Consider the following 26800-nt stretch of genomic DNA (forward strand, 5'->3'; position numbering starts at 1 on the left):
TCTGGGTGGGGCCGGAGAGTGTCCCTGCTCCCTGTGCTGCTGTGGCTCATCCCTCCTGTGGGGCTTCACTTTCCACCCTGCCCGTCCCTGCGGCTGGGGCGTGGCCCCCCAGGCCCTGCCCGGGCAGTTAGATTTACTCTCTGCGGGCGCTTTTGTCTGGTTTCTGTCTGCCTTTGACTCCCTCTCAGTGTCTTAACCTCATGCCTGCCCTCCGCGCCTGTAGACCCGCAGAAATGCTGCGGCTGGTTGGAATCCGTCCCCCTCTCCCTCCTTACAGGTGTTTTGAGGTCTGTGATGCCTCATGGTAGTGCCAGAAGCAGGGCCCACACATCATCTTACTTGTGGTTTCGTGGTATTGGTGGAGGCTGTGACCCCACATAACATCTGTTGTACTTTTGTGACTTACTATTCACATGTGGTCCCGTGTGCTTTAAACCCTAGACGGCCTCCTGACTTCAGTAAACCACCGCGGTCCTGTTCAAGCCGTAGAACCCATCTCCACGTCTGTCTACAAAAAACAGAGTTTTGTGCTTTCCCCCTTTTCTACCCAAGAAGGTATGTGATCTTTCACCTCCACAAAACCCTTGCATCAAGTTACGAAATGTGGTTTCCTGGTTCACAAGCCATTTCTCTGTTTCTGTTTCCACTAGAAATGTCAGGTTTGTCGTTCCACGTTGCTTCCCTGGAGGAGAGTGGGGTTCTCAACGTTTGGGTGAGTAGGACGTGCCCAGGACGCATGCAGGGCAGCACCAACTGCGTGCACGGGCTCTCTGAGCCGCCAGTTTACGTGGGAGTCCGGGGGGTGCTACGTGCCTAGTGTCGGACGGCGACATGCCTGTCTAGGACGGGAAAACCGAGGGTCCGGCTGGATTGGCTGGGCGCCTCCGACAGGAGTTCGTGGGGGAGTACGAGGAGCGGCCGGGGACGCGGTCTTGGGGGCCGCACCGCTGGCCTGTGTGAGTGAGGAGAAGTGAAAACAGGTCAAAGAAAGGGATTCCCGACATTTAAATACCAGTTCTCAAGGCAGCGAGCAGTCTTGTCTGGAGCAGGTCCGTATTCGGCACCGAATGCCGCACGCTGTCTTGATTGGAGCGGCTCTGTGCTTAGGTTGCACCCTGGTGCCCGGACACTCATTTCCACGCTCTGTTTGCAGGTGGTGGTTGAACTACCGAAGGCAGATCTCGCAGGCTCACTAAGTGACTTAGGTAACTATGAAATACAAAAACTCATTTTAGTCAATGTTTTCTAGAATGAGTGGAGATTAAAGAAAGGTACTGGCAACCACTTTGAAAAATAAGTACTTTGCTGCCTGAAAAAGGAACGTTAGCGTTCTGTATCGCACGACCTTGTCGGCCAGCGGATCAGCCCCTTGGTGTGATTAAGCCATAGTGCTTGCAGCTGATGATGTTCTCATTTCTGTCTCCGCCTGTGTCGTTCTGCTCTGTTCTCTGTGCCCCTTCCGTTCACTCAGGAGTCTCAGTCCTTGAGTGCACATTCAGGCCGTGTTCCCTTTGGTTTTGACACGTCAGTTCCTCGGTATGACTCCCCAGGGGCTCTCGGAGCCCAGCGTGGGTGGAGGGCTCGTCCTGCTGCCTGGGGAGCCGCAGCATTTACTGAGCCAGCCTTGGGCTCGCTGCGCAGGAGAACCGGATGAAAGGTCCCCCAGGAGTCCCAGGCAAGGCTGTACTGGGGCCTGTGCTCCAAAAAGGAGGTGTGTGAACGAAGGGCCCTTAGGCTGGCTCCCCAGGAGGGGCTGGCAAGAACTTCAAAGAAACTTTGGTGGGAAAAGGGTGCTGTCTGAACAGGCGGGAAGGGAGAGGGGCGGGCGGGGTTGTGTATGGGGGCTTGTGCACTTACAGGTCATGCTTAGAGCTTCTTCCTACACCATGTATCTAATTAGCATGTTAAACCCCACCCCTGGGTGTGGCTTTTAGTATCATAATGAGGGGAGAGTCCTGAAAGGTCATTGGTGGGGTCCATCTTGGCTCAGACTGGTTTGGTCTGGTTCTCACAGCTGAACTTCCTTTTTTTGTGCTGGAGGGTTAGCATGGAGTCTGAACTGGAGCAGACTGGTCAAAAACCGGGCCTTGGGGGCTTGTTTGGAGCTTGTGGCTTCTGGCATCTGGCTTAGTTTCTGGTGGCAAGCAGCACCTGTAAGCAGGAGTCCTGGTCCCTGGTCTGGCTCAGAAGTGGGCTCATCGGTAGCAGTTTGCTGTTTTCGATGCTGTGGCGTCTGGTTTTCAGTTCCAGCGAGGCTCGGGGACCAGGGGACAGTGGAGCCTCGTGCTCCTGGACGCTCTCTTCACATCATTAGCTCCCCCGCCTGCTTCCCAGTGGCCGACCCCCTTCACCCTGTCTGTCAGGGGTCTGACCCTCATCTTCTTCCCACTGTCCTGTGTCAGTGCAGCTGGTGCTGCAGGCTTCCTGGTCAGTGTCACAGGCGGTCCTTGGAAGTTACCGCGGGCTCTGGCTTCCTTAAGAACAAGGCGGAATCACTTCACTGATTTCACTGGTAAACGTTTTGAGGCAGAGTAAACGTTTCTCTCAGTGTTTTCTTATAGCAGCCTCTCTGCTTATTACGAAACCATTATACTGAGCCTGTGTGAGACCTTTGGGTGGTTCACAGAGTCTCGGAACGTTAGAGCGGGACAGCGTCTGGGAGGTGGTCATCCCTTTTTAGCATGGATTCACGGTGGGGCCGGACCCCTGGCTGGGCTCACCCAGGCCTCTGCCCTGACCCAACAGCGCTGCAGCCTGGGGAGCACAGCTTCAGGCTGTCTGTGTTGCTCACTTGTGCTATGACCAAGGCCTTTTTTAGGAATTTTGGAGGGTAGTAAGGATTAGAGAGTCTCCGCCCATAGTTCGTCCATAATCTTTCTGTGGAGACAAAATCGTCTGGAATAAAAATACTTCATAGGAATATGGAAGTCACACCAAAGTTATTGCAGGACAGTGTGTATTTCATTGCTAAATGTTGCTATAGAAAGACTCCCTCTGTCTGTAGGACCCTAACCCAAACCCTGACCACGTTTCAACTTTGCTTTTAGGAAAAGAGGGGATGACCTTCCTGGAAAGGCTCTGGCCATAGATGTCCGTATGCTTGGGGTGGCTCCCAGCTCTTCTGTGTGCATGACAGTAGTGGCTGGTTGGAGAACTCAGATCATGGTTAGCACTAAGCCTTTGCCATCTTTCCTTCGTCCGTCGATGAAAGTTCTCTGAACAGGCTCGGTCCTGTCTTGGGTGCCAGGGAAGCAAGGGGACAGGCCACTGGCTCTGCCCCAGGGAGTGTAGCCTCCTGGGGAGGCTGGCATGCAAACCACAGCGGTCGCTGATGTGACTGCTAGATCAGAAGTGCTCCTCAGGGGCCGAGCACCCAGGTCAGGGACGTCTTCCCAGGGGAGGTCACATTTGGGCTGAGACTCTCAGGCCTGGAGTTCTTGTAAGAGGACAACGTGCTGGAGAAAATGGAGGTCATTTTCAAGTCTGTGACAGCAACATGAACATTCTAGCAGCAGAGTTGGAAATGTGGCAGAACCCATCATACGTAATTACAGTCGCCCTTTTTGTTGTAAGTTGAACTTATCTGTATAGTTAGGGCTTATACACTCCCTAGGTTCTAGGCAGTACCTTGCCCAGAATTTGGGTTTCAATATGCATCAGGTTTTAGTTACCTCCTTTGCAATAATTACAAAAGAGGGGGAAGATATTGGAAACAGGTGGAGGCAACGCCAGTGAATGGCTGAGGGGTCCGAGTTGTGGCCATAAGTGCTTTGGGAGTCCGGGGAAGTTCTGGTGCAGGGAAGGGGGTGTGGACACTGAAGAGCGGGTGCCCCTGTGCATCCCGCAGCAGAGAGGTGGCCTTCAGGTGTGCCGTGCATTTGTGCTGGGTGCTCCTGAGGAGCGTGAGACCACCAGTGGGCATTTGCAGCTAAGTATTGCTGTTGGGAACTTCAGGGTTTTTTGGTTTTGCTTTTGTTTTGCTTAGTGTCCTGCCATTGTTTTATGCTATCAAATCTAAAAATGTAAAGGCTTCCTGATTGGTTCCACCAGCCCTTTTCTCATAAGGCAGGACAGGAGCCTCGGCTGCATTATGGAGGGAATACTCTTCATGGGCCCACGTTTTGATGTTAACTTCCTAACACAGATATTTAAGCAATGAAAAATGATTCGAGGCAACTGTAATTGGATTTTGGTTTAACTTGTATTAAGAGGTACATTTATTTATGGTTTTCCTATCTTTAGGTTTAATACCTGGAGGGAGGATAAAATTGGTGCACAGCGCCACGATTCAGCTGAGCGACAGGTAAGACCGTGTCACCTTGAGTTAGAACACTGCCTTTGTCTCACGAAAACCTCTTCTGCAGAAGGAAATAACATTAGGGAGTTGCAAATAAAGTAAATGCATGGTCAGGGTTTGCATTGAAAAATGCAACTTTTCACATAGTATTTTTGCTAAATAGTTTATTTGCTAATTCGTTTAATATTAATGAGTCAGTGTAATAAACACAGTTACCAGGTATAGAGCTAACATTTTTTTCTTTGATTACAATAATTTCTATCTTAGGGGAGCCTGGGTGGCTCAGTTGGTTAAGCATTTGAGTCTTGATTTCGGCCCAGGTCATGAGCTCATGGTCATGAGATCAAGCCCTGAGTCAGACTGTGCACTGACAGTGCAGAGCCTGCTTGGGATTCCCTTTCCCTTCCTCTCTACCCTTCCTCCAAACTCACTCTCTCTCTCTCTCTCTCAAAACAAATCATCTTTAAAAAGAATAATAATTTCTATCTTATAAGTCGGTACTATTTGACTGTTTTTCATCCAGTTTTAATACAACTCTGAAGTTAAATAGGTAAGTTTCAGGAACCAGAAACACCAATATGAAATTTTTTTTTGAGAAATGTTGATTTCTGCTTTTACTGCTATAACTTAATGTGACATAAAAATTCTTATTCAGTAGACAAGTATTATTTGTGGTATTTCTATATTCCACGTTGATTTGTTTCCCAGGCCTCTTTTTTCTTGTCAATTACTGCAGTTGGAGGCTATCAGCATATGACTTACCCTTGAAAATTTTTTTATATTAGCCTGATTCTTCATCATCAGCCAGACACCTCTGGGTTGTGTTAATAAATTTGTATACACTCTGAGATTGCAGATCGCCTTTAGTTGGTTTGAATATAATTATTACAGGGAATCAGTTACATTTAAAAAAGTCTCCTAGTACCTTGTAGAACCAACCCCAGGTTCTTGATTGGTTCTGGGCTTGTCTCAGGCCCTTGGCCCCTCCCTGAACCTCCCCAGTTGTTGGGGAGGGGTCCGCTGAGATGGAAGGATGACCATGAGCTTGCTCGATCAGAGGGAGAGGGTGTGTGGGAGGCCCAGAGGCATGAGCACCAGACACGTTTAGGAAACTGCCGGTAGGTTGCTGCTGGGGGAAATGTGGAGATGGGGACGAGTCCCTGGCCAGGCCTCAGAGTGTTTGCTGTGCTGAAGGGTCGAGACTGTTCTCTTGCAGGAGGTAGGGAGCCGGTACAGGATTTTAAGGCAGCGAGTAAGTAGCCTGTCCTATTCGTGATCTGGCACGATCGACTTGGCAGCAGTGTGAGATCGGACAGAGGAAGGGAGACTGGAGGTGGGGAGATTGTCAGGAGGCTGTGGCAGGGTTGATAACAAAGATGAGAGTGTGAAGCAGGGTGGCCATTGTGCATACGGAAGGGCTGATTTCTGTTAAAGGGGTAGAACTGAAGAAACCTGGTGACTGACAGGTTCAAGGAGCTGCCTCTCGCCAGGTGTCTGTCTCAGCTGCTGGGTGTCACACACCAGATGAAGGAAGGGGGCAGGATCTGGTCACCGCCTACGGCGGGCTGGGCTCGTGGTGTTTGTGGAGGTGACCGGGAGGTAGCCAGCTCCACCGCAGCGATCTCGGTTAGAGGCACGGACTTGGGAGTCCTTGGCTGACAGGTGGCGTTTGCAGTCCTGGATGTGGGCGTGGGAGAGAGTGGCCAGAGTCCTGACTTCTGACTCTGGCGACATGGTAGGAGGAGGGGCCATGGGTCCTTTCCTGTTACAGACACATATGCTGTACAGAGGTAAACTAACAATAAACTAAAGAGAGTTTTTCCAAAGAAGAGGAGGACAGTGCCAGGACAGGAATGGAGCTTGGAGTAAGTGTGCAAGATTCTGTGTGGTGTGGAGGCCGAGGTATCAGGTGAGGCTGTCGTAGGCCTCTTGGCTGTGCGGGGCTCAAGCCAGTGATGCATCAGGCTTGCCTGAGGCTGGCAAGCTGGAATTGAGAGCCCTGTGCAGGACTCTGGAACTCACGGCCCCTTCGGTGAGAGAGAAACTCAGCCCAGGGGAGACAGGGACCATGGAAGACCTAGAACCCCAAGCTCTGGGTCTGGACTGGGGTCCCCAACTGAGAAGCAGCGTCAGAGTCTCAGACCAGTGGCTCAGCATCAAGGCCCTGGGACAGCTGCCTGGTGGGCGGTGTCAGAAGGTGGAGGAGGAGGGACTGTCCCCTGACACTGAGAAGGCGCCTTGAGACTAGGAAACAAAGCAGGCGACTCCATCGAGTTTACACAGCATTTTATCCAGGGTAACTTAACTAAGAGGGAGGATTGAGCCAGGGACAATCCAGAGCTGCACAGCTATTCTCTGCGAGGTTCAGACCTGAGTCCACAGCTTATGTAGAGTGAGGGATGTGCGGAAAGGCATAGTGGTGAGGTCAGGGGGTTCGCGTGCATCTCGGAGAGTTCGTACGCACCTAATTGCAAGCTAACCTTTAATTCGATCTCCTGGTGCCATCTGTGCACCAGGGAGGGGAGACCCTATGTCATCTTTAACAAATCTGTGGATAGCCAAAGCAAGCCTCCCCCAATCCTGGCCTTAGTGGTCATTTCTGAGGTACGTATCTTCATCTCCGAGGGGCCCAGAACATGTAGCCCCGAGAGAGGATGAGCACAAGATGGAGTCAGTGTCGTCAGCACTTCCCCCTGCAGGGGGGATGCTTCCATAGGCTGGGCTTCCGGGGCTCTCAGAGGATGCAGTTCACAGAGAAAAATTACAAAAACTGTAAGCACGAAGAAAGATCTACCATGGCCTAACAAATAGGGTTAGCACAACAAGAACTTGAGATGATGGTACGATCTAAAAGGCATTTCTAGAAAGAAACTATCATCTCTGAAATTTAAGAGTCAGTGAACGGTTAGGTGGATGAGACCGAGCTGAAGAAAGAATCAGCGAACGAGGGACCAGAGCTGGAGAAGTTGTCTAGCGCCTAGGGAACATACGAAGAAACGGAGAAAGAGCAGTCAAGAATTGCAGAGGAAGCGTGGGATCACCTGTTCCTCTGCGGGCACGTGGCGAGGACTGAATGCGTTGAGTGGCATCATCCCTGCCACCTCAGTTCATCTGTTCATCTTTCCGTTTCTTTCCAGCCTTTCCCATAAAGGCTATGAATTCTGGGGGGCCGCACAAACCCTCAGTGTGAAGTTTCTTCCTTCAGATCCTGGTCACTTCATTGTTGGCACAGACATGGTAAGTAATAGTTGAAATCTTATCTGTAACTCATTCTCCTTTCCTGGCTGCCTGTTAACGTATTGTTTGCTTTGATTGTGATGCTGTTTTAATTGTTTCAAGAATAACCGCTTTATCCAGACTCGTACCTAATCCACTTTAGTCACCATTGGTCTTCTTATCACCAGGGTCTTATAAGTCATGGCACCAGACAGGACTTGAGAGTATCTCCCAAACTGTACAAACCCCAGCAATGTGGGATGAGACCAGTCAGAGTGCATGTGATGGATTTTTCGCCATTTGGAGAACCAATATTCTTGGTAAGAAAGTCAGTTGTTAAAGTACCACTTCCGTTTGGGTGGCAAAGCACCGGCGGTGACCTCGGGGAATGTCACTCTGGTACCAGTGGGCCGCGTGGGAGAAGGTCCCCTCCGTGCCATCAGAGCGGCTCATTCCACATGGCTGTTGAATGGATCTTAAAAGTCTTTATCTTCACATAGTTTGGGGCTTACAGAAAAGTTACAAGAAGCTGCCCACCAGTCACACGTTTCCCTACGTGGCTCCACCCTCTCTCTCCCAGTTGCGTGTGGGTGTACGCACTTCTCTGTACGAGAGGAAGTTGCACAGATGGTGCTTCATCCCTAAGTAGTGCGGTGTGGGTTTCTGAAGAACAGGGTCATTCTCCTGCAGCCGCAGTCCAGTCCTGACCGCCAGGAAGCTAGCACTGGCGCAGTCCTGTCTTCTGATGGACAAGGCTCTTCCACGTTCCACGGCCATCCTGATCATGTCCTGCTGTGTAAGCAAAATAACACCCAGGTTGCGAATCTCATTCGGTTTGGGGACAGTTCCTCAGTCTCTCCTGCCCTTGACATTTTTGTAGTCTTGGAATTCTCCCCAGTTTGAGTCTGTGTGACGTTTCCTCACGATTAGATTCAGCGTTGCTCTGACCTGTGTCTCCCGGCTCCCTCCGCGGTGGAGTCACCACTTTCCCTGTCTGGTTACCGAGTATCTGTGGGGAGATAAAGGGACACTACGTCAGCACCCCACGTACGGCCCCTCCGATCCCCCCGCTGGCCCTGGCATCCCTCGGCGAGGCTTGCCTGCATCTGCTATTGGGGCGATTGGCAGATGGTGATTTTCTAGGCCTTTCCCTTGTCTCCTGCTCAGGTGTGCTTGTGTGTATTTATTACGTGCGTGTGGACACGTGGCTGTTCACTCTCTTCATTGGGTTACATCCCTCACTGTACTGCCTTATTGATTCCGCTGCTCAGACTGTCCTAGGGATGTGCCTCAGGCTGGTATTGTGTTTTCTGACATCATTCTGTGAGCCGTTCTTTGCTTCCTGGTGCAGCAAACTCAGAATCAGCCTTTTTTCCAAGAGGTCCTGGCTCCAGTCAGGAGAAAAATACCTACCAACCAGAACCTGGGCAGGAAGAAGCGCTCCTTGGACAGGACACAACATCGCTACACGCTCGGATCTTTGTCTGCTTATCATAAACACGTGCTTATCCCTCATCTTTAAAGCCAGGGCTTTAAAGCCCTGGGCTCCCTCTACCCCCCGACAGTGGGGGACCTGGCTCCTCCGACCCGTGTTGTATGTTTATGTGCTCAACCCTAGGGTACACAGAACATTTTGTGGTTGCTAACTCATGCCTCTGCTCTTTTTGAGGAAGGATGTGAAGGATTAAATACATTGAGTAGAAAGGAATTAAGCTTCTCTTCCTAAGCTTAAAATTTGGTTTTTTACTAAATCAGCCAAGTTTCATTTTATAAAAACTTCAATCCAAGGAGAATATATCACTTATTGGTTCAAATTTATGTACTTTTTTTTAAAAGGCGGTTCTTTATTTCTCTGGAGCCAATCTGAATGGCCTGTGGGCGAATTAGCAACGTTCAACTTCGTTAAAGATAAACACTGGTTTATATGTTCACTGAATTCATCATTAGCCATTTGGGGAAGGGGAAGGGTTCAAGGTGTATCAGGGTCTCCAGGGTGGATGCTCACCTTTGTAGTTTACGAGGACAGAGCTAATGCTCTGAGTGTCCCTCGCTGCTGAGGTTGAGGGAACAAGAAAAAAGGACCGTGATGGGCAGTGTCCTTCCCTGTCCCCAGGCTGGCTGTTCCGACGGAAGCATCAGGCTGCATCAGCTGACCAGCGAGCGCCCTCTCCTGCAGTGGGACGGTGGCACTGATGGCCATGCCATCACGAGCCTGCGCTGGTCCTTGACCAGACCTGCCGTGTTTCTGGCCCAGGATGACACTTCCTGCATTTATATTTGGGACCTCCTGGAAAGCGATTTGGGTCCTGTGGCCAAACAGCTGATCTCTCCGGACAAGTAAGTCTGATGAAACCGCCGTGCCCTCACAGGTAGTTGTTTTCGGAAGCATCCTTGCTGGTCTTTCGTACTTAATTTATGCGTAAGGTTGCTGAGCTTTAAAATGTGGCTATTTATGTTTAAATAGTTTTTATATTTACATCTTTAAGTGATATTTTGAGAACCACTTTAAAATGTGTTATTTCATGTTTCGTCCAGAATAGTCTGTGGATTAAAGAATTCACACTATACTATTTTCCCATGATATCATTGTCTAAATAAAACAAACTTTTTGTGAGCTCCTTAGTTACATTCATTTATTGGTCTTATAAATTCAGTACACGTCTGAGCCACATAGCGTCTACCTTCTAGTTTCGGAGAAGGGTTACCACATGGGAATCAATAATTGACGTAAGTTCACATCGGTGTCAGTTGCTGCCATGGACTGTGGTCACAGTCAGACCGGCCCCCGCCTGTCTCTGCTCTGATTAACATGAAAACAAGCCCGGTCAGATCCGTTGTTGTTTCGTTTAATCGAAAGTTGAGAATGTATAAAGTGATCACTGTGAAAGGCTCTCTCTTGACTCTGCTTTGTCTCTACACCTGTTTTGATTCTTGAGATTTTATTTTTCTCCTCAGTAAACTCTCCTGCTATGAAATGAAGGCTGCCAATGACCGGGGAGGGCAGGGCCGCTCGGCCGCATCCCACGTCCTTTTGTAGAGGAGAGGGGGGAGCAAGCAGTGATGAAAACCGGGACACGGTTTGACCGAACGTTGGGGCGCACCACTGAGACCAGAAAAAATTAAGAACCTCATTTACTTAGTTCAAGTACTAGGTACACTTACGTTATTCTAATTGCTAAGCAAAGACATCATTAAAATCCGGACTGTGATCCACACATAAACACGTAACACGCACACACACTCACGTAGTGCGACAAGTGCTTACGAGCACCTACTGTGCGCCTAGCAGCACTGCCAGCACCAGGGGGCGGTGGTGAACCAGCCGGAGGGCTCGCCTCCTGACTTGGGGCGAGGTGGGTAGTAAACACACTGAAGTCAACTCGCAGCTCCCACGACCGGAGGGGGGGGGGCCGGGGGTCTCAGGGCCGGGGACGGTGGGGGCCAGCCAGAGCGCCGGGGTCTCAGGAGAGGGCAGCGAGTGGGCCTGCGCAGAGCCAGGGAGCTGCTGAGGTGGAGCGGGAGAGAGGCTTCGGAGAGGGTGGAGTGTCCTTCCCGAGGCCTGTCCCGTCCCTGGTTGGCAGCAGCGTTTAGTTAGAGGAGTGGTATTCACAGAAAGGGCTCAGCGTCTCTTTGGTGTAGAGAACAGAACAAGAAGAAAATAACCGTGTAAACCGTTAAACCGCCTCACAAACCCGAAGAGCGTTTTCCCTGGACAGCGACCTTGCTGACTGGTGTTCCCGCATCTACCCAGGCGGTTGTCATGCGGGTCTGGTTCAGCGGTGCCCATGGCGCGCGCCTTCGTGTTTGTCCTGCTCTTGTTTCCAAGTTTGTGGCAGTTAAGTGTCCCCTGTATTTTGCGCTGGTGGTCGCACGCCAGCGTTGAAGTACCAGGTAGCGCTAAGTGACCGCTGCGGGTTTTCATGGCTCGCTCACCTGCCCCAAGCTTCTTCAGAGCGTGGCCTGCAGGCAGGTGTAGACTGGCCCGCCCCACAGAGGCTCAGTCAGGTCTCTGTCGGGGTGTGGGGACAAGTTGACAGAGGATTAGTGGGCAGCAGACCCTTGGGGCCACAATGGGTGCTACCTGCGGCCGCCGGCATCCACCTCGAGGGGCTCACTGCTCCCATCCTGTGCCAGTCGTGGATCCCACTGAACGTGGCCCCCGGGTGTGCTGGTGGCCCTGGTCATTACGAGGAGATGGGAGGGGCAGGAGCATTGAGGTAGGTGTGAGGTGGGACGGTCTCGTCTTTCTTGCTGAGTAAAGCTGGGATGAAAGTGTGACAGAGGCATTCCCAGGATGCTGGGGACCCTGACCAAATTAGGCACAGTCAGGCCATGTCAGGGGTCGGGGAGGCCCCTGGAGGTGACACCACTCAGCCAGGTGTCAAAGGATAAGAGGAAGATGGGCAGAGAGAGTGTCCAGGTGCCTCGTGGGAACTGGGGTCTGGGTGGCCTTGAGTAGGCCTGGGATGCACGTTGTTATCAGCAGACTGTGAGGGGAGAGGTTAGAGATAGGCCCCCGTCAGAGAAGCCAGTGGTGACGGGACGGGAGGCGAGGTCAGGGCTGCTGGGCCGGCTCCAGGTCTCTTGCTGGGCACCCGAAGCCTGCTGGCACCCCCCGTCTCCAGGAGGACCAAGCTGGCTGGGTGGTCTGGCGCCCAGGACATTGACCTGGCCTGGGTACTCAGGTGTCCCAAGGCAGTGCTTCCTGATCAGTGATCCTCGCAAACACAGAAATATGTTTTCTAAGTGCTTTCCCCAGAATTTTATACGTTTATTTCTGGTCTAACTGTTCTTTCATGTGACTATGACTGAAATTTTTAGAATTTCCCTTCCTTTTTACTCCTCCCTTGGAGGATAGATGCTTTGGGAGACTCACAGTCACATGGTATGTGCCTCTCGCTTTCAGGCTGGTGGCCATGACGATCGTGGGTGAGGCAGAGAAGGCCAGCGGCGGCTTCCTGGCCCTGGTGCTGGCCAGGGCCTCCGGCAGCGTGGACGTCCAGTTCCTGAAGAGGGTGTGGGCGGCCCCCGCGGGAGACGAGCTCGGGAGGCTGCGGCTGCTCTTGCGGGAAGCCCTGTAGGAGGGGGCGCGGTAAGATGGCGGGCGCAGGCCGCCTGGTGACCGAGCGTGAAAGGTGTAGCTCCGTCCGCGGGCATGTACGTTGATGTAGATAGAAGACGGGTATTCTGTATGTAACTTACGCTACGAGAATGTCACCTCACGTTCCCGGGAAATAAATCGCTATTTTTGAATGGAAACAACAAACATTTGAGTGCACACTGAACTTGAGAGGAAACAGTCATGGCAGTCATGCTCTTCTCTGAGTATATTTCCACTTATTTTTGGAACAGGTTTAAAATATTGGCACAGTTATATTTAAACAGTCCCCCATGACCATGTATTTTAGTGAACAGTTTTCTCCGTCATGCAGAAAAGGACATACACGGGGTGTAGATTAGAAGGAGCGCCTTTATTGAAATCACGTCTACCAGTCACGTCTTCTTAAAACCTCCTTGGGCTTCGTTGGCATTATTTGACACATTCTGCATTATGCTTTAGTGTTTAAAATGTCTCTGTATAAAAATAACACAAGTAAATAAATTCTCTCTTGAATGTGGCACTCCGTTATAACAGGGATATAAAAGCGGGAGAAATCTGGGCTGAGATCTGGGAAAGCCGAGGACGGCCTTTGCCAACGGCCACCGTTACCGGCCCCGTGACGGGTGCGGATGGGCAGCGAGGGCCCAGGCCGGGGTTCAGTCCCTCTGGCCACACGTGACTTCTGCCTAGCCAGCCACGGGAAAGTCTCACTGCAGAACTGGAGCATTGTTCACAGGGAGGGGTTCCGGGAGGCCACCTGCCCGTGTCACCCGAAGCCCTGGGATAGTCATTTGTCACCTGTGTGTAAACGTGTGCGTGTCTGGCTTGTTTGGTGGGTGTGCTCTGCCTCCTTCGCTGGCCCGGGAGCTCTGTGGACAGAGACGCGTGCGTCTGCTCACCATCATCTCCCAGAGCTGCGTGCCTGCCCTGTACTGCCGGTCGGCGCTCAGCCAACGGTGGAGGAAGGGAGGAAGGGAGGCCCAGTGGTCGAGAGATGGCAGGGAGCTCTCGCTAATGCAGAGCAGGGTCCTACCAGAATGCCATGTTTCATGGCTGGATATGGAGATTTTAATTCTGGAAACAGGCTCGTCCCCCTGTCCCCTCGTCTACCTGTCCCCATCCGCAAATCCTGATTTGTGAAATTTGACCTAATCTGGAACTGAGAGGAGTCTAGCTACTCCTCCAGCAATAACCAGTAACCTCCAGCCACCTCCAGAATAAGATGGCATGAGGTTAGCAGTCATACCAGGTCTTCTAGGTTCCAGTAGAGGCTCAGGAAGACAGAAAGGACAAAGCACTGTCCCACTGATGAGGAACTTCTAGGTGTGAGATTGTTGGACGCCGCTGAAAAGCACCATGACACCTAGGGATCGAGCGCCTCCCATTGGAGGCTGTGGTTGGACGCAAGACTGTGTCTGCCCCTTCCCATCCCCCCTGAAGGCTGCTTCTCCCTTCGGTGGATGCTGCTCTCGGCTTATACAGACATAGCCCCCCCACCCCCTCCCAGCCCGTGCCCACCCTCCATCGGCACCTCCTTCCTCCCCTCCACCTCAAGACCCCAACGCCAGGAAATCCCAGGAGGGAGATGAATGGCAAAATGTAATTTTGCCAAAATTCTCATCGAGGACACGTGGAGATTAGAAGAGTCCTTACTGGAAAAGCCGGTTTTGTGGGGTTTCACTCTTTGTTCAGAGTGTCCAAGAGACATTAAGGAAGAGGAGACCCCGTCTGAGTCCAGCGGGTCTGCAGTAGGAAGAGTCTGCTTTGGGCTGGAGGCGTGCACAGCCCGTCACAGGTAGTAAGTTCCTTCTCTCGAAGGAGAAGGTCCCACTGAACCCTGCTTGTTGGCGTGCACAGCCCGTCACAGTGTCTAGAAGATGAAGGTCTCACTGAGCCCTACTTGTTGGCGTGCACAGCCCATCACAGTGTGTACAAGGAGAAGGTCCCACTGAACCCTGCTTGTTGGCACCCGCAGAGTCTGGACATGACTGCTCTTTGAAGGATGAGCAGACCAAGAGTGAAGAACGCAGTGCCGGGAAATAGATAGCACAGCGAATGAGAGAATATTATGCTGAGGACCCAGAAAGGGAGCAGACCTCCAGAGACAATGGGGCAGAGGAAGAAAAATAGGCAGCAAACCACAGCCAAAGGGTAGGCTGTAAGGACAGATGGCTTCCATGAGAAGGAATAGAAGCCACAGGAGAAAACAGATTTAACAATAAATGCGAGAGAAAATGCATAAAATAAGAATTAAAATCCACACTGAAGATGATGAGTGTCTATTTTCTGTAAGGAGTGATGGGTCAGTGATGTGCTCGACGAGTTTCTCAGGATGCAGAGGGACAAACTGATGAGATATTGGAAGACCCGAGTGCAAGCTAGGAATTACAGGTCTTTTTAAGGAGAATAATTGGAAAAGAAGTAACAATAAACAATGTAGGAAAACTTTCTGTGTTGATAAAAGGCCTAAATACGCATGTTGGAAGGCTCACTGAGAGGTGATCCATAGGCAGGAACAGGGTCAACATAAAGCATCAGTGTGCTTTCAGAGCCCAGGAAATGGATTTTATTTCTCCTCTTTTTTCCTCCTCCTTACTTAATTGAGCATTTTTTATGATTCTGTTTTATGTCTATCGACTTATCACTTACAGGTCTTTTATTTAAAAAAAACCTTTTTTTAACATTTATTTTTGAGAGACAGAGACAGAGCATGAGCAGGAGAGGAACAGAGAAAGGGAGACACAGAATCTGAAGCAGGCCCCAGGCCCTGAGCTGTCCGTACAGAGCCCGATGCGGTCTGTAAGCTCAAACTTACAGGCTGTGAGATCATGACCTGAGCTGAAGTCGGATGCTTCAAACGGCTGAGCCACCAGGCACCCCATCTAGTGATTGCCCTGGGGCTTACTACATGTGTCTTTATTGAGCCAGCATGGGTCTCTGATATCACACCTCTCTGTGGGTGGTGTAGGAAGCTTAGCTCCTTCCTCTCATCCTGGATGTGTCTGCCATAGATTTTTCTTCATACGTGCTGTAAACACTCAGTGTGTGGTTATTTTTGCTTTTGACAGTTGTCTTTTCAAGCAATCCCACCTCTCAAGAATGAGTTTCATCTCACCCTCCTTTATCCTGTGCTTCCCTTTTCTTTCTGTTGATCCAAGTTGCTGTCTGGTATTCTCTTGTGCCTGAGGACCTTCCTGTAACATTCTTGAAGAGTAGCTATGGTGGCAATGAATCCCTAAGAATTTTGTTTGTCTAAGAAAGTCTTTATTTCTCCTCCACTTTTGAATGCATCTTTACTGGGTGTAGCATTCTAAGGCCAGAGTTTTCCTTCAGCATGTCAAAGATGTCCCTCCATCATCAGCCAGATTTCTGACCAGAACGTGCCTAGATTTTCATCTTTGTCCCTGTGTGTGTAATATGTCTCTTCTCTGGCTGCTTCTAGGATTTTCTCTTTGACCTTTACGAACAATATGAATACGATATGTGGGTTTCTTGTCCATCCACCCCTACTTTTTAAAAAACTTTGTCCTGCTTGGTGTTCTCTGAACTTCTTAGATCTTATCATTAATTTAAAAATATTCCCGGGGCGCCTGGGTGGCGCAGTCGGTTAAGCGTCCGACTTCAGCCAAGTCACGATCTCGCGGTCCGTGAGTTTGATCCCCGCGTCAGGCTCTGGGCTGATGGCTCAGAGCCTGGAGCCTGTTTCCGATTCTGTGTCTCCCTCTCTCTCTGCCCCTCCCCCGTTCATGCTCTGTCTCTCTCTGTCCCAAAAATAAATAAACGTTGAAAAAAAAATAAAATAAAAATAAAAATATTCTCAGCCATTATTTCCTGAAATATTTATTTTCGCATGTTCTCTTCTCTCCTCAGATTCCAGTAATGTATGCATTAGACCGTTTGATACTGTCTTAACAGCTCCTGGATAATCTGTTCTGCCTTTTTTTCTTTCTTCTTCGTCTTCGTCTTCGTCTTCGTCTTCGTCTCCGTCTCCGTCTCTGTCTCCGTCTCCTTCTCCTTCTTCTTTTCCCTGTTTCTGTTTCAGTTTGGGTAATTTCTCCTGATCTATTTTCAAGTTCACTGTTTCCTTGGCTGTGTTGAGTCTAAGGATGAGCCCACTGAAGGCATTCTTTTTCTGTTACTATGTTTTTCTCCTCTGGCTTTCACATTTAGTTAGTTTTTTTTGTAGTTATCATCTCTTTGCCAAAATTATCCATCTGACCTGTGTGTTGTCCACCTTTTCCATTATAACCTTTAATGTGTTACTCATTGTTATTTTAAGTTCTCTGTGATCTAGTCAGCTAGTTCCAGCATCAATGCCATATCCTGATGGTGGTTTCATCTTTTGGGAGTATGTTGGGTGTTTTCTTGTTTTTTTTTGTTTTGTTTTGTTTTGTTGTTGTTGTTGTTGTTGAAAGCTGCTTATCTGATACAGGACAGTGGAGACTAAGGCCTGGAGATGGCTGTGCCTTCTCTTCTGGCAGGCCTTTCATGTGGGGCTTGGGTCACTCTAATCAGGGCTTGGGATTTGCTGTTGCTCTAGAGTTTCCCTGTTGATCCTGTGGGTTTTGGGGGGGGCTCATTTGTCAGGGTTTCTTCAGTGTCTGTGTGCTCAGCTTTGGGGCTCCCTCTGCACTTTTCCTTAGAGAGGTTGTTACCCAGTAGGTGGCTTGTTGCTTAATGCTCATTGGCCTGTTGGGGGTGGACTTTTGGGTTTCTGTTCTGATGGAGCCTGATCTCAGCAGGTCTTGGGGGTGATCCTGCCGCTTTCCTGGCCAAGTCCCAAGCTTAGCACCTGTTCTTGCCCCCGTCCCCACCAGGGGCCCTGGTTTTTATCTTTCCCTCATAGCTACACCCCCAGTCATCACCGGTGTTGTGAGGGTGAAGCGTGCATCCTGCCAGGTTAAGGCTTGTTCTGTAGGAAGACAGGGTGAAGGTCCCGGCCCAGGGGGAGCTCTGCACCAGGATGATTCTCTCAGAGCCGTGCTTCTGACGGTGCCTGGGCGGGGGTCCAGGAGAGAAGCCAGGAGAGGCCACCCCCTGCCACAGGTCCCTGACCCATCTCCTGACCTCTCTTGGCCCAGGGGTCTCCCCAGTCCACTGCTGGACCCGGGAATGTGTGCACTCGCCAGTGTCTCTGTGTGTGCCAAGGCCACATGTCACCCATCCTCGTGGCTTGTTGGTGCTGCTTAGAGCTCTCTGGAGCAGGAGTGCGCTCACTCATGGACGCTGTCACACTGGGATTCGCAGAAGACACGTGAGCTGTGAGAGGGTGGCCGTATGGGGCAGCAAACATTCGGCTGTCCCTCCATTCCCGCGCCCCCCAACTTAGAATTCCCAAACCACACACACCTGCAAGAGGCAGTGCAGGCAAGAGCTCTCTTCGAAGAAGTGTTACTTACAAAAGCCGCCAGAATCCAGTCTTTTGAGGGTGAGATCCAGGGGGATAATCGATCACTTTTATGTTTTGAAAGATCTTCTTCTGTTTTGAGAAGCACTCATGTGGAATACTGAAGACACGCAGAGTTAGGTAAAATCTTTTCTACGGGGAAGCCCTATCTTCCAGTTCTTAGACTTTCTGACCACACTGGGACATTGACCTGACTCAGCAGATGCTCCCGGAGGCCTCCACACATGGGTGGGCAGACGGTGAACGGTGACCACGCAGAGCCGCCCCCCATTCGGCAGGGGCTGGTCCTCAAGAGGTGAGCCAGCCCCACGGTCTGAGCACGCCTCGCAGCGAGGTCCTGCACCGCTCAAAACAGACCCGCTGCCCTTTTGTCCAGCCATGGCGGGCCAGTCCTCTCTAAGCCTGACGACTGTTTTGCTTGTGAAGCAAAAAGCTGCGGGTCTCTGAGGACTGTCTGCAGGAGGGGTGATTGTGTGGGTGCCGCTGGGAGGGACCTGCAGTCTTCCCTTGCAGCTGTGATGAGGTGTGAGGTGTGGCTTGGGGGTGTGCAGGCGTCCTGCCCTGCAGGGCCTGACATCTGTGCGTGTTTAGGGGAAATGAGCCATGAGAACAGGAAGACAACCCCCAAGTAAAATGACCCCTAGACAATAGAAAGCTGCCATCAGAGAAAGAATTTGGAATTCTGATCGCTCAGCTTCAAGCTGTAATCACTGCCTTTATAAATCTGTGAAAACAGAAGTCTCCCTAGAGTATTGGAATGTACTACCTGGTCATCACAGTCAAGGCTTTTACTTAAAAGCCACCTTTTTTTTTTTTTTAATAAAACCTTTGCTCATTATCTTATACGCTCAATTCCCAAGCTGAATAATAGGAATTATTGTTATTATAGGAATAAAGAATACTGTCTAACTAATACTTGTTGACATTTTAGGGAACTAAAAAATAACCCCCTTTTCTTCCCTGCTGATTTTGGACTCGGGTGAAAACAGATCAGACATGTGGCTTTTGACTGTGGCCCGTGGGCCTGCTGGCACTTGTGCCCAGAAGTGGACAGATGGGTGTCCTGCTGGGAGCAGCGTCCCCCCGGGCAGCACACAGCAGAGAGAGCAGCCATGTATGCGCGCACTCACAGGTGCACCTGAAATGGGGAGAGGAGGGCGTGGCCAGGGCCGAGAACCACCGTCTCTCTGACTCTCATTTGTTTTTTATCTATTATCAATTATCTATTGTTTTATCATCTATCGATTAATCATCTATCGATATATTATCTATCCATATTTTATCTGCTCAAAGGTAAGGAGAGAGTGGACACCAGAGGTCACATTTTAAAGACAAAATGTGCGATGCAAGGTACTGGTTGGTCTCAGAGAATCCCTGCGGCTGGCGGCCACAAACCACAGCCTCCAGCGCGGCCATGCCTCTGCTCCTGCCGCCTTTCCAGAAGCTCCAGGCACAGGGCCGTCTGGCAGGTGTGGCTGTCCTGGGCCAGGCTCCTGGGAGCCCCCGAGTCCCCGGACCCTCTCGCCCGAGTGCTCCTGTGGCCGGGCTGGCAGCCTGCTCCCCGAGGCCCAGCTCAGCAGGGCTGTTGTGAACGGAGTAACACTGAACCAACCCGAACCTCCAAAGCCATCTCTGTTATTTGATTTATGGTGGTTGGAATAAAGGAATTCTCTCAAATATGATGGCGTCTTCTGAAAACTATACAAGGATATCATATTGAAAGGTTCTTGCTCAGGTTGTTACTTGGACAAAAGTATAAAACTTGCATCAAGTTTCTACTAAGAGTTTTGGTACTTTACAATTCTTTTAAAAATTAAGTTTATTTCCGGAATTATAAAAAGTAGTATTTGCATCTTGAAGCTAAATGAGAACTACACTAAAAATATAAATGAGAATAAAAGTGTGTTCTCTTCGCATTACTGCATTTAGTCCAGTGTCTTTAGATCTGTATGGTCAGGACATGGGCAGCGAATCTGTTCATGACACGGAAGTTCAGCTTCCCTGCCCTGCGTCTGTCCTCGCTGCAGGTGCGTCCCCTGGCTGGCCTCTTGTGTGAGGCTCCACCTACTCCTTGCCCCCCCCCCCCCCCAGGCAGCCCTCTCCCTTGGAGAGAGTTAATAGTCACAGTCCCAGACTTTAGCCTCTGCTACGAAGCTGTAATCATGAAGGCAGTGTGGTACTGGCACAAAGACCACAGGCCAATAGAATAGAATCGAGAACCCAGAATTGGACCCACAAACATATGGCCGACTAATCTTTGACAAAGCAGGAAACAGTATCCAATGGAAAAAAGACAGTCTCTTTAACGAATGGTGTTGAGAAAACTGGACAGTGACATGCTGAAGAATGAAACTAGACCACTTTCTTACACTGTACACAAAAATTAACTCAAAATGGACAAAACCTAAATGTGAGACAGGAAACCATCAAAATCCTAGAGGAGAAAGCAGGCCAAAACTTCTTTGACCTCAGCTGCAGCGACTTTTTACTTGACATGTCTCTGGAGGCAAGGGAAACAAAAGCAAAAATGAACTATTGGGACCTCATCAAGGTGAAAAGCTTCTGCACTGCAAAGGAAAAAATCAACAAAACTAAAAGGCAACTGACGGAATGGGAGAAGATATTTGCAAACGACATATCAGATAAAGGGTTAGTATCCAAAATCTGCAAAGAACTTACCAAACTCAACACCCAAAAACCAAATAATCCAGTGAAGAAATGGGCAAAAGACATGAATAGACACTTTTCCAAAGAAGACATCCAGGTGGTTAACAGACACATGAAAAAATGCTCAACATCACTCATCATCAGGGAAATACAAATCAAAACCACACTCAGATATCACCTCACGCCAGTCAGAGTGGCTAAAATGAACAAAACAGGAGACTATAGATGCTGGAGAGGATGTGGAGAAACGGGAACCCTCTTGCACTGTTGGTGGGAATGCAAACTGGTGCAGCCGCTCTGGAAAACAGTGTGGAGGTTCCTCAAAAAATTAAAAATAGACCTACCCTATGACCCAGCAATAGCACTGCGAGGAATTTACCCAAGGGATGCAGGAGTGCCGATGCATAGGGGCACTTGTACCCCAATGTTTATAGCAGAACTTTCAACAATAGCCAAATTATGGAAATAGCCTAAATGTCCATCAACTGATGAATGGATAAAGAAGATGTGATTTATATATACAATGGAATACTACTTGGCAACGAGAATGAAATCCTGCCATTTGCAGCAATGTGGATGGAACTGGAAGGTATTATGCTGAGTGAAATAAGTCCAACAGAGAAAGACAGATACATGTTTTCACTCATATGTGGAACTTGAGAAACTTAACAGAAGACCATGGGGGAAAGGAAGAGGGAGAACAGGTACAAACAGAGAGGGAGGGAGGCAAACCATAAGAGACTCTTAAATACAAAGAATAAACTGAGGGCTGATGGGGGATGGGGAGTTGGAGGGGAGGAGGGTGGGTGATGGGCATTGAGGAGGGCACTTGTTGGGATGAACACTAGATGTTGTATGTAAGCGATGAATCATGGGAATCTGTTCCCGAAATCAAGGGCACACTGTATACGCTGTATGTTAGCTAACCTGACAATAAATTACATTTTTAAGAAAAAATAGGTGTTGCTGACGCCCTACGTGCGTTCCCATGGGACGCTAAGTTCCTCTAGATCGGCTGGTGTTTGGGGTGATTGTAGAAGGCAGAGGTGAGGAAGGAAAGTAAGACTGAAAATGCTCCAAAGGATGCTGGGTTTTTAAATATATAATCACTTGAGATGCGCCAAGGAGGCATATTGAAATGTTGCTTCTCCTATCTTGTTAAGAAGGAGGACGTCAGATACATCAGGGCAGCGTTACTTGGGTCTTGGTGAAGCAGACAAGATTTGTCCTGGAACGGAACCCCTCCACGTACCTGCCTGTGCTGTGCGCCTATAGTCCTGCACCCACTGCTTCTGGAGGGGGCTCCTGTGTCTGCCTTCGTGCTGCTTCTCCAGAGTGTGGACGGGCAGCAAGGGTCCATGCGCCCGGTCTGGGCTGTGCCTTTGCAGAACAGGTCTCCCCGCCTGCGGAGTGCCCTCCTGGGTGGGGAGCGGGCCGGTTCCTTCTCCCTCTCTGTCTCCTTCGTGAGCCCCAGTGCCCCCTGGCTTCCTCAGCTGCTTCCTCCTTCCACAGTCGTTCCTGAAAACCTTGGCCTCCTCTGCCTGCGTCATTCAGGTGCGAAGTGATTTTGCTGGGATGTTGGTCAGCACCGGACCGTTCCTCTGTGTGTTGTGCAGCTCCGTGTGTTTCCATGACAGATTTGGTGGACAGTTAAGTGGCTCTTGTCCACGTCAGCTGCTCAGTGGTTGAAATGTGGTCTTTGTGTTATGAGAATTTGTCACGCCAGCCCTTTTCATTTTGAAAATTTTGTGACATATTCTGAGATATTTGGAAATTTCTACTCTCTTTAGTTTTATTGCCTGGCACATGATGGGTGGCCAACTGCATACACAGTAACTTTTTATTTTACTGCATCAGACAGAAGATGTGAAACTACTTAAAATTGTAACAGGGATTGAAATTGGAATGGCAATTATACAGATACAAAGTATCTGTAGCAAAGTATCCAAGCACCCAACAGGTCCTGGGAGCGTGTGGGTTTGCCCCTGCCCAGCCAGAAATAACACGTCCCTGCTTGACTTCTGTTGGCATTGATTACGAGGTACATCTTGATTCCAGAAACAACAAAGCTGTGGGTCAGATGCGAGCATACACCTGTTCTATCTTTAGTATCACCTGACTGTCTTATTCTGACACCCTGGCTTCCAGCCGCTTTGCTGATTGGAGATCCAAAACGTAGTTAATCTTTCCTCCCCGCGTCGGCTATTTTCTGGCATTGAGACTCTTGGCCAGAGGCCTGTTCTGTGCCTTGGCTAGCTGCTGGCATCCGCGGGGACGCTGGCCCCGGGCTGCTGCTGCACAGGACCCGGATGTCCCCCCCTTGTCTTCCGGACTTGCCCTGCACCCTGCGGCATCTTGGTTACACATATCCAGGCAGCTCTGCATACTCAGCGGTGGGTTTAAATGCATTGAAACCAACCCGAAAACCTCTTGTATAAGCGTTTACAGATAAAGTTCTTCCTGTGACACTCGCTCAGAATTTAGTTCTTGCCACCATTCGGCCAGTTCCAGCCCCTGCCTCTGGCTCATTGGCACGCTTGTTGGATGCCTGTTCGCACCTGCCTGCTGGCTGCTATACGGAGCGGAGCGCACCCTCAGCACCGTGCCCGCATTCAGTAAGTGCAATATCAGAGAGAAAGTGGAGCCAAGGGACGTGTCAGAGACTCACAGACCACTTTGCTGCAAAGACTGAACACCATAAATCCAGAGAAGAGCAATGAGATGATCTCGAGTTTTCTTCTGACTCTAGGATGATTTAGATCACTCATGAGATAAGCATCTGGTCGGCCCGGAGGAGCGGGGCACGTGCTGTGTGCTCTGTAGCGTCAGAGGAGCTGATGAAGCCCGTGCCTCCGGAAGAGTCCTACTGGGCTCCTCCACACAAGACTGTGTATTTACAGACCATAAGCCGGTTTGGGGCCGTGGCTCAAAGTGAGTTGCTCTGCTCTGCGCTGAGGCCTGTGGAGAAGAAGGCTTTGTTCTGAGTGAGGCCCGTTACAAGTGGCCTTTCCCCGGGCCTTCTGTTTGGCCCCAGAATGTGGCTCGTAGCCTCCCCATTTCATCCTGGAGGGACATGTGGACTCAGATGCCACATGCCCACCCGGACAGGACCACCGGGCTCTCTCACACACACCGCTGGCCAGAACTGTGCAGACCCGTCACCCAGTTTATGCAGATGTGACAGACGGCCAGCCTCCTCGGAGCCAGAGCCGCTTGGTGCTTTTCCAGGCTGGGATCCTGTCAGCAGGGTCCTCACGAGCGCTGCTGGTGAGGGGGTTCCTCAGGCATCACCCCACTGATAACCCAGGGGACCTGCGCCAATTCAGATCTGGATGGTGTCCTGCCATTCGCGAGACCTTAGACCTGGGGGCAATTCTGTGAACAGCCTGGGAGGCTGGCAGGAAGAGTGAAGCTTAGAGAGACAGACGAGAAACATCCACAGGGAAGTCAAACATCCACGGGGAAGTCGGGCCTCTGGCAGGGCCGTTTGTGTTTATTTTGCTCCCAATTCTATGCAAAGTAGCTGGCTTTGAATTGCTTGCAGTTTTATTAGTCGAATCTCTATAAAGACCTCCTAATAATGGTGGTCGTTAAAGCCTAACCCTGCTTAAGTGTGGGAAGGAGATGAACCAGCCGTTTCCACCAGCCAGAAATCAGTGCTTGGTTGGTATCTCTGTTTTTTGTCATATTTTCTTCTGTTTAACCAACATCGCTGTTCGGCTGTTTTGCCATAAACTGTCCATTGAATGGGTCTTTCTTCCCTGCAGTTTGCAGAGGCCCCAACCGTTACATAGTTGTGGGTGCTGGAGGGCTGTAGTCACAATCCCAAAGGCTCCACATGTGATTTCCGCACGGAAGGTGCTCGATGAGAACGGTGCTCCAGGGGCCTTGGCTGAATTAGCACGTGTTTATTAAAGCCCCTTCTCCTCATTCTCCTCCTCAGTGCTGTATCTGTCTTGTAGCAACAAACTGCGGAGTCCAAACATGGAGAAGGATGCGGTCTGGTGTCTTTTAAAATGTTCGTTTATTTTGTCTGCCCAATGCCAGATAATTGAATGACTGAAGCTTTACCTTGTTAGTTTTTTTTTGTAACCTATCACGGATAGAGCCTCTTTTGTTCTGAATTAGTCATGATTTAGTTCTATGCAAATGATCTTGGCTTTGTGAATGGACGTGATTCTAACCTTCTTTAAATATGTGTTTGGGATTTCAAATCCATTTCTTCCACACTGTTGATGCGGTGCATTCATTTCCAGCTCTGCCCCACTCCATGATATTGTGTCGGAGGATGGAGAACCTCGCCAGCATTTACTGTGTTACTGGAAAAGGAAAACTCCCACTGTTGGGAGAAGCCATGGGAGATGGATGTGGAGAATTCGTCTGCAGAAATGAAGGTTTGGGGAAGAAGGGAAGCTGCTGCCCTCCAGCCTGCTGGTCCCCGGAGTCACTTTCTTTCTTGATTCCGGCCCGTTCCTCGTCTCCACTGCCTTGGAGACATGTTGGTGCATTTGGCATCTAGTCTGGTGAATATGATGAGTTCCCAAGTGTGGAATTAATGTTTTCCTTCCAGTCATGGGCCTTTAAACCACAAGGCTCATATTCTTGGAAGACTAACAGAAGACAAACTCTGAAAGCGGTTTCAAAATGGCCTAAAAATGTCCCAGTGCTGTGTTCTCAAGTGTGGAATTAATGTTTTCCTTCAGGTGATGGGCCTTTAAACCACAAGGCTCATATTCTTGGAAGACTAATAAAACACAGACTCTGAAAGCAGTTTGAAAATGGCCTAAAAATGTCCCAGTGCTAAGTAGTGAAAACAGGTCACTTAAAGGAAATCACCTTGTGGTTCTGTGGCTCCATCTGGCCATGAGCCCCCAGCTTGGAAGATGCCTGAGGCAGGGTCACCATCCAGTGACTTTAAGTCCCCAACCGTTTTTTTCCAGTGTGATCTCAATCACAGTTTCATCTCTGAATCACTCCAGGCCCTCGGTTTCCTCCAGCTGGGACCTGCCCAGGACAGCTAACCTGCAGTGGGGACTGGCCCAGGTCAGTAATCTGCAGTGGGGACCTTCCCAGGTCAGCTAATCTGGGTGGGGACCTGCCCAGGTCAGTAATCTGCAGTGGGGACCTGCCCAGGTCCGTAATCTGCAGTGGGGACCTGCCCAGGTCAGCTAATCTGCAGTGGGGACCTGCCCAGGTCAGCTAATCTGCAGTGGGGACCTGCCCAGGTCAGTAATCTGCAGTGGGGACCTGCCCAGGTCAGTAATCTGCAGTGGGGACCTGCCCAGGTCAGTAATCTGCAGTGGGGACCGGCCCAGGTCAGCTAATCTGCAGTGGGGACCGGCCCAGGTCAGCTAATCTGCAGTGGGGACCTGCCCAGGTCAGCTAATCTGCAGTAGGGACCTGCCCAGGTCAGTAATCTGCAGTGGGGACCTGCCCAGGTCAGTAATCTGCAGTGGGGACCTGCCCAGGTCAGTAATCTGCAGTGGGGACCTGCCCAGGTCAGTAATCTGCAGTGGGGACCGGCCCAGGTCAGTAATCTGCAGTGGGGACTGGCCCAGGTCAGCTAATCTGCAGTTGGGACCGGCCCAGGTCAGCTAATCTGCAGTGGGGACCTGCCCAGGTCAGCTAATCTCAGTGAGGAAGGGGTGAAGATCTGTACTTTATCTCCTCCCTCTTCTTCTTCCCTGGCTCTGGTTCTTCCAGGACCCAGGTTGGGAAACACGTGGGAAGTTCTGTTCACCAAGATGTGCTCTTTCAGGTCCATTGCCTGTCGGATGCCCTCTTGTCACAGGAAGTGGGCTCATTCTGTCTCTGTCCCTGTCTCCCCTTCATGAACCCTCCTGGGCAGTGTCCCCTGAGCTGGCCACACACCCTCAACCCTCCCTTCTCCAGGCGGTCAGCCCGCCCAGCAGAGGCCTTCCACGGAAGCTCTGGGTCACCTACAGTGGGCCTGGGGGAGGGCTTGGCTGGTGGCAAGTCACTGGGTCACCCTGGTCCCTTTCCTCCTCCATTAGCCTGAAAGCAGCTAGAAAAAGCCTAAACAGGTGTTGGGCATGAGCACTGGGGGTTGTATGTAAGTGATGAATCACTAGGTTCTACTCCTGAAACTGAT

The 26800-nt window shown here is 50.3% G+C and overlaps 1 protein-coding gene across 5 annotated transcripts in view; it reads left to right on the forward strand.

Moving 5' to 3' along the window:
• DYNC2I1 (dynein 2 intermediate chain 1) overlaps nucleotides 1-25462 on the forward strand; it is a 69469-nt gene extending 44007 nt beyond the window's left edge. For 4 of the 5 annotated variants that reach the window (XM_043590062.1, XM_043590064.1, XM_043590065.1 and 1 more), the window contains 8 exons: nucleotides 442-555; nucleotides 651-712; nucleotides 1154-1205; nucleotides 4243-4303; nucleotides 7435-7534; nucleotides 7702-7833; nucleotides 9627-9850; nucleotides 12420-13131. In XM_043590062.1, the coding sequence (XP_043445997.1) occupies nucleotides 442-555; nucleotides 651-712; nucleotides 1154-1205; nucleotides 4243-4303; nucleotides 7435-7534; nucleotides 7702-7833; nucleotides 9627-9850; nucleotides 12420-12594 (920 nt within the window). In that variant the 3' untranslated portion in view covers nucleotides 12595-13131. Of the gene's footprint in view, nucleotides 1-441; nucleotides 556-650; nucleotides 713-1153; nucleotides 1206-4242; nucleotides 4304-7434; nucleotides 7535-7701; nucleotides 7834-9626; nucleotides 9851-12419; nucleotides 13132-24944 lie in introns of those variants that run through there. The other variant, XM_043590063.1, reaches the window with a different exon arrangement.
• Nucleotides 25463-26800: the final 1338 nt, after the last annotated feature.

Source organism: Prionailurus bengalensis, chromosome A2, assembly GCF_016509475.1.
Source record: "Prionailurus bengalensis isolate Pbe53 chromosome A2, Fcat_Pben_1.1_paternal_pri, whole genome shotgun sequence".
Lineage (NCBI taxonomy): Eukaryota > Metazoa > Chordata > Mammalia > Carnivora > Felidae > Prionailurus > Prionailurus bengalensis.